The sequence below is a fragment of the Sus scrofa genome, unplaced genomic scaffold (genome assembly GCF_000003025.6).
Source record: "Sus scrofa isolate TJ Tabasco breed Duroc unplaced genomic scaffold, Sscrofa11.1 Contig207, whole genome shotgun sequence".
Taxonomy (NCBI): Eukaryota; Metazoa; Chordata; class Mammalia; order Artiodactyla; family Suidae; genus Sus; species Sus scrofa.
In genome coordinates, this window is record NW_018085013.1 from 4,977 (window position 1) to 17,212 (window position 12,236).

Genomic DNA, 12,236 nt, shown 5'->3' on the forward strand with positions numbered 1-12,236 from the left:
CCCTCAGGGTGCAGGAGCAGCTGTGGGGCCCAGAGGATGCAGGGACTCTAGCCTGGGCTCAGGGGAATTGTCTGGAGAGCCTGGAGGGAGAGGCCTGGAGGCCTCAGTCCCAGCCACAACCCCATCTGTGTAGACAGGGCTCAGGGCACCCCCAGGACAGCCTCCCAGAGCCTCTTCCTTCCTCCCCACACTGGGAATTCCTCCAATACCACCTCAGGGAATGGCTGCCAGGGCCTCCCTGGAGCAGCCACTAGGCTCATTATCCTTCAGCTGGGTGGTCACTACATGTCAGTTGTGTCCAGAGGGCTGATGTCTTTGATGGAGTCCCCTGTGTCCTCACAGGCCAGGTGGCAGGGCTGCTGGCACTGAAGGCTGCAGAGAGCAGTTTGGTTTTCTGGCTCCTCTCCCATCTGGCAGATTCCAAGGCCCCTGGTCTCTGAGCCAGACCAGCCCTCCTGCTGATGGAATGTGTGCGTCTCCAGAATCAGAGAAGCTGTCAGCTGGCTGATCCCTTTCTTTAAGGAAAAGACACACATTCAACAGTCTGAACGGGAATGTAAATCTCAACCTGTGTGGGGCACACTTGAGAGCTCACTTGCCTTTGGGGGAACATTTTCCTTGTCATTGCTGCCAGCTGTTGGGTGCCTGGGAGTAGAAAGTGGACAGCACACCATCTAAGGGACATCAGCCACCTGACAACCACCAGGATGTCACCAGGCAGCCCAGAAGGAGGTCCTGGGTCTTTATCAGATGGTTTCCTTTCTCTCCACACAATTTCTGGGATGGGGCTCTAGGTAAAATGTTACAAAATTGTGTTGTAATTTTCATCTTGTACCATTTTCTCCTCACCTTGGACACAATTCTTAGGTAAACCCTTGGCCCATTTCCCCAGAACTCCTAATCTTTCACCTCCTAATCATGTCTTTCCAAGCCCTTGAGGAACCAGCTCTCCAGAAATCTCCAAACATCCTTGTCTCTGGTCACATCCCTATTCAGACCAGGTTGGTGACCATGTGCACTGCTCCAGCATCTGCTGACTCAGCAGTTTATTTCAGAGCCCAGCACGAGCAGGGCTGTAGGGCAGGAGCTCCACATTCTTACTCACACCAACATATGACGGCAGTGTGTCCAGGACAAACCTGAAGTGTTCTCTCTCAAGTCACCTGCTTGAGCACCCCTCTGACACCAAACTCTAAGCTGATGAGGAGATGTTAGGGCCAGGGGGATGACTGCTGTGGGGACTGAGGTCCTTCCCATGGAGTTGGATTCTGCCTGCTGAATTTGTTTAGACCCAGTCCTCAAAGACCCAGCACTCTCCTAAGATTCACTGCCACTGAGACCAGATATATTGATAACTTGCTGGGTTTAAAATGAACAGATTACAGTGGGCAGTTCAATCACATAGCTGCATAGTGTCCTACAAACAAGTCTGCTAGTGGTCCTTGACATTCTGGGAACTGATTCATTTTGACAACGTATAGTGTGTGTTTGTTTCTTGAGCACGGCATGGTGTTTCAACACCAGCCTAGAAATCTATGAAGTGACTTTATATCCAAGCTTTTCAGCATGTACACACAGTACCCTTATCTAATCCAGCTGCAAGCAGCACCATGTGCTGTGCTGATTATATGACCCAAGTAGAGGAGTCACTCCTATTGCTACCTTAACTTGAGCAAGAGTCCTGTTGTGTTGTTGCCTGAGTCTCACAGATGTAGTCGACATCCAAAGTCTGATTCATGGGAGGCTGTAATATACACATTGGTGAAATGTATGTCTCATCAAACTGGGAAAACTACAGAGATACATGTAAAAGAATGAAATTTTAATGTTCTCTCTCACGATATAAAAATAAACTCTAAAGGACTGAAGATGAAAACGTAAGGCTGGATACTATGAAAGAAAAGGGAATGTCTAGTATTTTTGATTGTTGATTGACTCACTGATATATATACATATGGCCAGACTCATCTCACTGTGTATATCATATATGTTACATGCCTTGGATATCAATAAAGCTGTGTTCCCAACAGAATATGACCTGGGATGGATGTTACACTGTCAGATTAATTCTCACATAACAATTCAACCCTCATAGCCTAGACTAAATTGGCCACAGCATCAGACATCTTATAAATTACTATCTCACAAAACTGCCTTTAGATGGCAGACAAACACCACCATCCACAAAAGTCCTAGGCCTGACCTTGGAAATTCTGAGGAAGTAGGAGGGAAACTGTTCCGTTCAACAGGGAGCCCCTGGGGGTGTAGGGGCTTGGGTGTGGTGAAGACACTTGAGAAGGAGCTGCAGTCATGGTGGGTGGTGGAGAAACCCTCTCTGGGTCCTGAGCTCTGGGGCTGGAAGCCGGGCCTGTCCCCCCAACCCCCCGACATGCTGCGTCCACAGAGCCCATCTTTACACTTTCTGAGGAGGATCCATCTCAAGCAGCCACCTTTCCCCACCTGCTGAAGCTGACACTGTCATCTAGAAGATTAGAGACCTGATGTCATTGGCATCCTCAGGCCCTCTTAGGTCACCACCTCCTTGTAACGGTCCCTTTGGGGACTCTCCTTCACCCCACCTTAACTTCCCTGCACAGTGAAATTCAACATGTGGTAGAAGATCTGGGCCATGGGCATAGCAGGACTTTCCCTTATGCTGAGGGTTCGGGACCCCAGCCTGCCCTGTTTTGCATGGTACCCTGTGTGTGCTGGGTGCGTGGGCAATGGTGTGAAAGTTTTCCTTGAGCCCATACTCTGGACTCTTCCTCTACTCAGTGTGCTAATGCTAGTTAGTGGGACTATATACTAGTCACTCTTTAATGCAGTGTAAATTGAGGTCTCTGTTCATTAAAAAGAAAAATAAAAAAAATAATAAATTTGGGGTCCCCATCGTGGTCCAGCGGAACAGAATCTGACTTGGAATCACTTCGATCCCTGCCTCACTCAAGGGGTTGAGGATCTGGCATTGCCTTGAGCTGTGGCACAGACAGGCAGTTGGAAGTCCAACTGGACCACTAGCCTGGGAACCTCCATATGCTCTGTGTGCGGCCTAAAAAACAAAACAAAAAATTAAAAAAAATAATGTACAATGCATACACATGAAAAAAACTGCAGTAAGATTTATCTAGACTTGCCTAGATAACCTCTGATCCAGGACAAGGACAAGATGGACATCGGGACCCCTGGGTGCAGACAGGTATTCCCACTGTGTGTGGGGATGCAGCTTCTCTTCTTTGAAGCCACACCATGAGGGTCTGAGGCTCCCTGGTCTGGTGACACTGACAGCAGGGCAGTTTCCTCTCCAGCCTCATGTCCCCTCCTCCCTGGCCTCTCTGCAGCTCCACAGCAACTCCAGAGGCTGTGGTCTTGTCTTCACCCTGCTTTAGAGAGAATGGATCAGACTGGATTGGGGCTGATTTTAGTTTCTCCATATCCAATCTCCAAGTCCAGGGCCCTCCTCTGCAATGGGAGGAAGAAGCAGTGGTGGTTGGGAACATGACCAGCACTGGCCTCACTGGTCACCTGAAGGCCTCCCTCATCTCCCTCCAGCTCCACACCTGGCACTGGGTCAGCAGTGGCAGCACCCCCTCGAGGGGACATGCTCCTGCCACATCCCAGGCTGGGCTCCACTCCTGCCTGTGCAGGTGACCTGTCCACACCATGTGGGCTCCAGGCCAGGTGCCAGGTTTCTAACCTCACCTTCCTCCCCTGCTTGAGCCCCAACTCCCTGCCCCAAACCCCTGAGAAGTGTCATCTCTTAAGAGATCTAGTGATGCAGGAAGATGCAGATGTGGGAAAAACATTCAGTTTAGGGAGACCCGGTGAGTGGTTGGTCTGAGGAGGATCAAAGAATGTATCTCAACCCTGACGTCAGAGAATCAGACCATAGAGGAAAATTCTCCAGGTACAAAATGCAGAGATATTGTCAAATTCCCTACAGCTTTCTGAAATATATCATCACTGACATTCCTGCTCTGAGATGGAAATGAGGCCAGAAAGACAAGGGTGAGCCTTGAATGGACGAAAACAAATCCTCTCCTGAGAGGACAGTGCGCTGAGTCCATCCTATGGTCTCCAGGGAGAAACGTGTTTTCTGCAAAACATGTGGGCTGCCTGCTCTGACCTGAGTCCCCAGGGCACAGCCCCTGAGCTGTCACTGAGACCAGCCATCCCTGCAGCTGTGCCCAGCCCTACCCTCCCCCTGATGATTTGCATGTTCCCAGAGCACAGCCCACCACCCTGGACACTTACTAAGAGTCTCGGCCCACCCTGGGCAGGAGGAAGTGGCAGTCAGAACCCAGCATGGACGTGAGGGCCCCCATGCTGCTCCTCGGCCTCCTGCTGCTCTGGCTCTCAGGTGAGGAGGGAGACCCTCAGAATGACTCCCACTGCTGACACCCTTCCACTCATCCCTGCTCACTGTGGGACACCTGAGTGTCTCTGTGTGTCTAGGACATGGGAGCATCCCCTCAGCTGCTGTGCTCAGTAACTCTGGGCTCTTCAAGGAAGTCCTCTGATAACAGGAATATGTGTTTTTTGTTTCCCCTCTCAGGTGCCAGGAGTGCCACCCAGCTGACCCAGTCTCCAGCCTCCCTGGCTGCATCTCTAGGAGACACAGTATCCATCACTTGCCGGGCCAGTCAGAGTGTTAGCAGTAATTTAGACTGGTATCAACAACAACCAGGGAAGGCTCCTAAACTCCTCATTTATAAGGCATCCACTTTGCAAAGTGGGGTCCCATCCCGGTTCAAGGGCAGTGGATCTGGCACAGATTACACCCTCACCATCAGTTGCCTGCAGGCTGAAGATGTTGCAACTTATTACTGTATGCAGCATAACAGTGCATCACCTACAGTGTTATAGGCCAGCACAAAAACCCCCAGGGAAGCAAATGTGTGAGGCTGGGCTGCCCCAGCTGCTCCTGGTGCCTCCACCTGCCAAGAGCATTTCTCAGATCACCATTTGAAGGTCACTGCAAGGTTTTTGTCGAAGGGCCTGGGAACCTCCTAGACACCCTAACACTCTCTCCCCCTCCTCAGCCCCACAGCGCTGATGTGACAATGCCTCTCCTGACTTTATAAATTCTGAGATGATCCCAGATTACACCCGAGTCATCTGCATTGTGGCATCTCAGTTCATACAGCAGGTGAAGGTTTTGTTGAAGAATACTTTCCAAGAAACTCCAAGAAGGAGTTCTTAATAGGTATTCATTTAGTTTTGGAATTTTAGGTTCCAATAACAATTCAGCAAGTGTACAGTGATTTCCCATAAATACCCTTCTCCACAGCCATGTGGCCTTCCTTGTTTTCTACACTTGACTCCTCCCCTCACAGTGGCACATGTCTCACACTTGATGAGCTGCACGGACTCACTGTTTTCACCCAAAGCCCATGGTTTACTTTCGGGATCACCTTTGAGGTTGTATATTCTACAGGTTGAAAACATCTGCAATGACCTGCCTCCACCATCAGGGCATCACACAGAGCAGTTTCACTGCCCTAACATTCCTCTCTTCTCCTCCTGTGATCTTTCCCCACAAGCCCTGACCACCATTGATCATTTCACTGTCTCCATAGTTTTGTCTTTTCCAGAACATCATATACATGGGATCATACAGTAAGGAGACTTTTCAGGTGGCTTCTTTCACTCGGTAATGTGCATTTGAGTTTTCTCCTTGTCTTTTCATGGATGGTTAGACCATTGCTTTTCAGGGCCAACAGCATGCCATGGTCTAAATGGACCCCAGTTTATCCAATAACCTACTGAAGTTCATCCTTGTTTGCTTCCAAATTCCGGCAATTGTGAGTATTGCACCTTAAATACCATCGTGTACCAATTTCAGGTTAAAAATAATAAAGTATTTTCACAAAGCATTATTGTAAAACTTAGCTAGAATGGTGCTTCATATTCAGGTATCGGTCAGGGAAAATCTTGAATTAAAAAAAAAAACTTTTTGAGATGGGCTTATATATCCTTCTTTGTCCTGATCGTGGTTGTGGTTCACAGTTTTTCTTTCACTATATATTTATCTGGTTTTTATATATGCTGATATAGAATTCATTAGGAAGTGTCCATTGGCTGCAAATTTCAAGGATGGAAATCTTATTAAGTATTATCTTAGTGCCCAATGTTATTAAACCACAAGCCAATAATAGAAAATAGCTTCCAAAATACAAACATTTGGAGATAAAATAATACATTTCAAATTTTCCAGTGGGTCAACGTGAAGACATAAGGGAAACAGAAAATGTTTTGAGATAAATAAAAATGGAAATATAACACCAAAATGTATGGGATACAATGAAACTAGTGCTGAAGAGAGAAACAGTTATGGCACAAAGGCCTCTTATATCAGAAGAAAAAACTAAAGTTAACCATCTAAGCTTCAACTTCAGGAAACTACAGAAAGAAGAGGAACTCAATCTGAAAAAGGGAAAAAAGGAAAAAGAAAATTAGAAGAGAAATTAATAAATCATCAATAGGAAAGAGTAGATAAAACGAAGGAAACCGAGAAAAATAAACTGTTTGTGTTCCCCTATTTCTGCCCTTTTCTTCCTCCTTTTTTTATGAAGACCTGAGGGTCTATGCTACATCATATACCTCCTCCCCACGGAACTTGTGCTAGCATTGCATGCGGGGCAGATCTGCTGGTGATGAATCCAGGGGTTTCTGTTTGTCTGTAAAAAGTCCTTGTTTTTCCTTCATTTTCAAAGTATGCTTCTGCTGGATATAGACATTAGGCTGGTGGTGCTTTTCTTTCAGCACCTCAAATATTTTCCTCTTCTCATTTATCTTTCCTGGTTTCTGAAGAGATATCCACTGTCATTCTGACCATTTTCCCTCTACGTAAGCTGTTACTCAAGGTTTTCTTCAGTTTGAATGTGCTAAACCAGATATGGAATATTTGGTATTTTCTTTGATGTTCCTTCTTCTTGGTCCTCCTGAATATGTGGATTGCTGTCGGTCACACATTTGGGAAACTGCTTAGTCATTATTGGCTCCAATATTCCTTCTTCGGTTTTCTCTCTTACCTGTCTTCCTGCAGTGCCATTATTCATATATTACATCTTTTTATTTTATTTATGTATATTTTAGGCCACACCCATAGCATGTGGATGTTGCTCGAGCCAGGGGTTGGAACCACACCACAATAGCAACCCAGGCCACTGTAGTGACAATGCCAGATCCTTAACCTGTTGCACCAAAAGAGAACTCCAATTACATCATTTTTGAACGCTCCCACTGCTCTTGGATATTCTGTTTCTTTTCTTATATTTTTTATCTTCTCTTTTCACTTGAGAAAGTTTCTATTGCTTCTCTTAGTAAGTCTTTCCTTGGCTCTGCCAAGTCTACTCTTTAGTCTATCCAAGGCATTCATGATTCCCTTTTCATAAATCATTTCTATTCTCTTTAGGGAACTTACTTTAGCCATATTGTTAAGGCAGGCATACCACCAACAAATTCACCTTCCCCTGAGAAATTCATAATACTCACTTTTTCTAAAGGATATTTTCACAGAATATAGAATTCCAAATTGATGATTATTTCTTTGGCAAAGGAAAGCATCACTTCTTTCTGACCTCCATGCTTTGAATAAGACATCCTCTGTCAGTCAGAAAATGTCCCCCCATGGTGAAAGAGTCATTTCTCTTATACCATTTTAAGATATTTTTTTTCTCTGTAAATATTAGTACACACTTTGACTATGCTATGCCGTGGTTATACCCTGTTCGTGGTTACTTAGTTTGTCTTCTGCCAAATGTGGAGGACATTTTTTGAAATATTTTCATTTGACTACTTTTTCAACACCATATATTCTCCTCCCTCCAGGATTCAAGGGCCACAAATATCAGTTTCTTGTTATGGTCTGAGATATCCCATCCACCTGATAACTTGCTGGGCCTAAAATTACTAGATTGTAATGGGCAACTCAAGCACACAGCTACTTCATGTCCATGAACATGTCTAGAGAGAGTCCACGACATTCTGGAAGCTGAATTTTTTTTTTTTTTGTCTTTTTAGGGCCACACCCGCACCATATGGAGGTTCCCAGTCTAGGGGTCCAGTTGGAGTTGTAGCCGCCGGCCTATGCCCGAGCCATAGCCATGCAGGATCCGAGCTGCACCTGCAACCTATACCACAGCTCACAGCAACACTGGATCCTTAACCCACTGAGCAAGGCCAGGGGTCAACCCGGCAACCTCATGGTTCCTAGTCAGATTCATTTCTGCTGTGCCACAATAGGAACTCCTTTTTTATGTCTTTTTAAGATGGCACATGCAGCATATGGAAATTCCCAGGCTAGAGGGTTGAATTGGAGCTAGAGCTGCTAATCTACACTACAACCACAGCAACACACAATAGGAGCCATGTCTGTGATCTACACAGCAATGCCCGATCCTTAACCCACTGAGTGAGACCAGGGATTGAACCTGCTTCCTCATGGATCCTAGTCAGATTCATTTCTGCAATTTCTTGCCCATCAAGGCTTATTAATGTGACATCAGATATCCAGGATTGAATAGTATGACACACTGTGGAATGTCCAGACAAATATAGTTTCTTCGGCTTCCATTGTGATGGACAGCAAGAGACTTAACACTGTCCTGTGCTAAGACTGAGGTTGTGAGCTGCTTTTCAGTCTAGTCCAGAGGACTGCATTAGTCTTTGTGATTTCACTCTGCCACTCAGTTCTGCTTATGCTCAAGAATGCACAAAACTTTTCAAAATAATGGATGCGTCAGTTGTGAAGGTGACTAAACTCCAGTGCTCTGCAGTACAACATAGAGCCTAGAGTTAACACCACGTGATGAACTTAAAGATTAAGAGCATAGATTTTAGTATTATTGCTGAAAAGTAAAAAAAAAATTAAAAATCCTAACAACGACAAGAAAAAATCCCCAATGGAATATAATGGATATTTTGAAGGGGAACATTCTGTCTAATCCTCAGATTGTGGTGATTATTTCATAAGTGGATGCATGTGTCAAAAAAATATGAAATTGTATACACTGCATATGTACAGTTAATTATATATCAATAAAGGTATTATTAACAAAAAAAACCTCACCATGCCTTAACTCAGCAACAGAGGGAGACAAAACACACTCAGAGAAGGGACAGGGTGCATGATCTATGGGCAAATGAATAGAGTATTTAAATGAGATGAAACATCCCTAATTTGCATATATATTTACTGTGATGTCTCATGTGACCCTGCCTCTCAGAATTTTATCAGAAGGTCTTTATCTTGAGATGTGCCATGAGGAACATAGACAAGCTGAAAGCAGCAAGATGCCTTTTCCATTCCAGCTCCACTGGCTTCTGCTCCTCTGGGCTCCAGTGGGATTGTTTGGACAAGAGTGAGGGCATCTTTCACTGGATGATTTCTTCATTAGAGAGCTTTCACCACATAGATATAGGTTACTCAGTCTGATTTTTTAAAAATATAAAGCATATTTTTTCCCCTACCTAACTAGGTCTTGGTGACTTGCACGTATATATAGTTATGTTCTGCTAACATCTCACTTGTGGTTCCAGCCTCCAGTGGGGCCACCGTGCTGACCCAGTCTCCAGCCTTCCTGTCTAAGACTCCAGGGAGAAAGCCACCATCACCTGCCAGGCCAGCCAGGGGCTTAGCAGCAAGTTACACTGGTACCAGCAGAAACCCAACCAGGCTCTGAAGCTCCTTGTAACCTCTGTTTCCCAGACCATGTCAAGGATCCCATCCCACTTCAGGGGCAGTGGATCTGGGACAGATTTCACCCTCACCATCAGGGGCCTGGAAGCTGAAGATGCTGCAACTTATTAGTGTTGGCAGAGGAATAGTCACCCTCACACTGTGCTAAAACCTGGAACAAAAACTTGTTCAGCCTGAGTGAACCAAAAAACTGGAGGATCTGATCCTCACAGTGCAGCTGGGGCAATGACCTAGCCAGGGCCCTCAGTCTGCCCCCTGCCCCACCCACGCTGCAGAGCTGACCCCCAGCAGGCTCTGTCTCATATCTTTTATCTCTTTCTCCACATTAATTTGGCACATTAGGGAAAAATTTGGAAGATAATTCTCTTATTCTGTTGATTTGCCTTTGTAAACTCATTCCAAGTTCATAAAATTGTGGATTTTATTTCTTTAGGGGCTATCGTTACTCATTTAGGTCCAGAGAGAATAAATGGGGAAGAGCATGAAATAACCTTGGACTCGGTGTGGTTATCATGGGCTCAAAGGCGGAGGCAATTGAACCCACGGCAGAAACAGCCACTGAAGCCTGAACATTGTAAAGTCAGACATTTGCACTTCACCAGTGGAGCATTTTGACTGAAAATACAGAAGGCACTGGCCAGGTATCTCTGCACCTAAGAGAACTGCTCTCTCAGTAACAGGACTGTGGACTTGTGGCCTGAGCTTGGAAAGCAGCTCTCCCAGAGAGAAGGCTTAGCTGGCACAAGGGAAGGAATCTGAGTCCTGGGTTGCTGTCTTGGGAACACCCCAGGGCTCCTGAGTTTGGGGAGTTGAAATCAAGAATTCTCAGGATTCCCACTTGGAATCCCTTCTCCAAAGATTGCCTCTCCCCTGGAGAGAGGCGGGCCACGTGTCACTGCTGTTAGATGTCTCACTTGGGGGAGCCCCCCCACCAGGCCACTCAGGTCTATTCTTCACTCCTGCAAGGACCCTGCCAGGAGGGAGGTCTACCCTTCTCCCCAAGAACCCCAGTGCCCCACAAGGTTTAGACTGAGCTGATTTTCTCATGTCTCTCTTTTCTAAATTATGACCAACGTTGGTGAACTGCCTCCTCAATTTTGGATGCTGAGGAGTACCAAAATTTAAATGGTGGAGAATCTGTGTTTTCAGGGGGCAAGCCCTCTCTCACAGGGGTAGTGAACATAGTGGAGATCAGGGAAGGGACAAAGTTAATTCTTTAATCAGGAGTTCCCATTATATCTCAGCAGTAGTGAACCCGACTAGGATCCATGAGGATGTGAGCCCAATCCCTGGCCTTGCTTAGAGGGCTAAGGATCTGGCGTTGCTGCGAGCAGTGGCATAGGTACAGAAATGGCTCAGATCTTGCATTCCTATGGCTGTGGTGTAGGCTGGCACCTGTAAGCTCTGAATTGACCCCTAGGCTGGAAATTACATATGTTGCAAATCTGCCCTGAAAAAATATATATATTTTTTTAAGTTTTTGAAAGTAAAAAAAAGCAATTTAAAAAAAATGAAATTCTTTAATTGAATAAATGTGAGATATATATGTGTATGTATTTATGTATGTGGAGGTACATACAATGGAATAGAATCAGCCATGTGAAAGGGGGAAAACCTGCCCTTTGTAACAACAGGGATGGACCGTGAGCACATTATGCTCAGCACATAAGTTAAATGGAGGAAGACAAGTACAGTGTGCTGTCACTCAGATGTGGAATCTAAAACAGTTACATGATGGAGTTCCCATTGTGGTTGGGCATTTAACAAGCCATGAGCCTTGGTGTAGGTCGCAGACATGGCTTGGATCCAAGTTGCTGTGGCTGTAGCATTGGCTGGTGGCGACAGCTCCAATCTGACCCCTAGCCTGGGAAGCTCCATATGCCATGGGTGTAGCCCTCAAAAGACAATAAATAAATAAATAAATAAAAAGTAAATAGAATGGTTATGCTTGTAAGAGAAGGATGATCAATGAGGAGTTTTCACCAGTGTGACGCATGTGTGCCCCACCCACACACTTTCCTCTGGCCTCCTGCGGCTGGTGTCTGAGAGCAGGGAGCTCACTTCCATCACAGGCAACACCCCCCCCGGGACTGCCCCTTTTCCACCCCCCTGGACCAGCAGCCTAGGTCCAGAGCTGGTTTCTGCTTCCCATAGCGGCTCAGCCAGGAACCCCTGAGTCGTCTGTCTGTCTGCAGTTTGATGCGCCTGTCTCTGCCCAAGGCTCTGACACATGCAGGCTGTTCCCTGGAGATCAGTGAGGCTCAGTGAACTGTCCCTCTGTGACCCCTCAGGGCCACACTGAACACGTCCCACCCTCTCATCACACTCAGGCTCCATGTTTCTATTTGAATGCTTCTCGACATGCTGATTCCTTTCCTTGGTCATTAAAGATGCTTTGGTAGAATCAGCAGAAGTCACACTCCAGTGAGGAAAGAATATTCCATTTCCTAATGTTGCTGAAATTCCTCAGGATTCTACATGCCGCAGGAGAGGACTGTTCAAGCGCTGTTCTTTGTCCAGGTCTCTGGTGCTCTGC

General features: G+C 46.0%; 1 gene segment (V, D, J or C); it reads left to right on the forward strand.

Annotated features, from left to right (window-relative positions):
• The first annotated feature begins 4,294 nt into the window (after nucleotides 1-4,294).
• LOC110258447 lies at nucleotides 4,295-4,863 on the forward strand. The segment is given in 2 exon segments: nucleotides 4,295-4,357; nucleotides 4,553-4,863. Coding segments are annotated over 2 exon segments (366 nt in total).
• The last annotated feature ends 7,373 nt before the right edge of the window (nucleotides 4,864-12,236 follow it).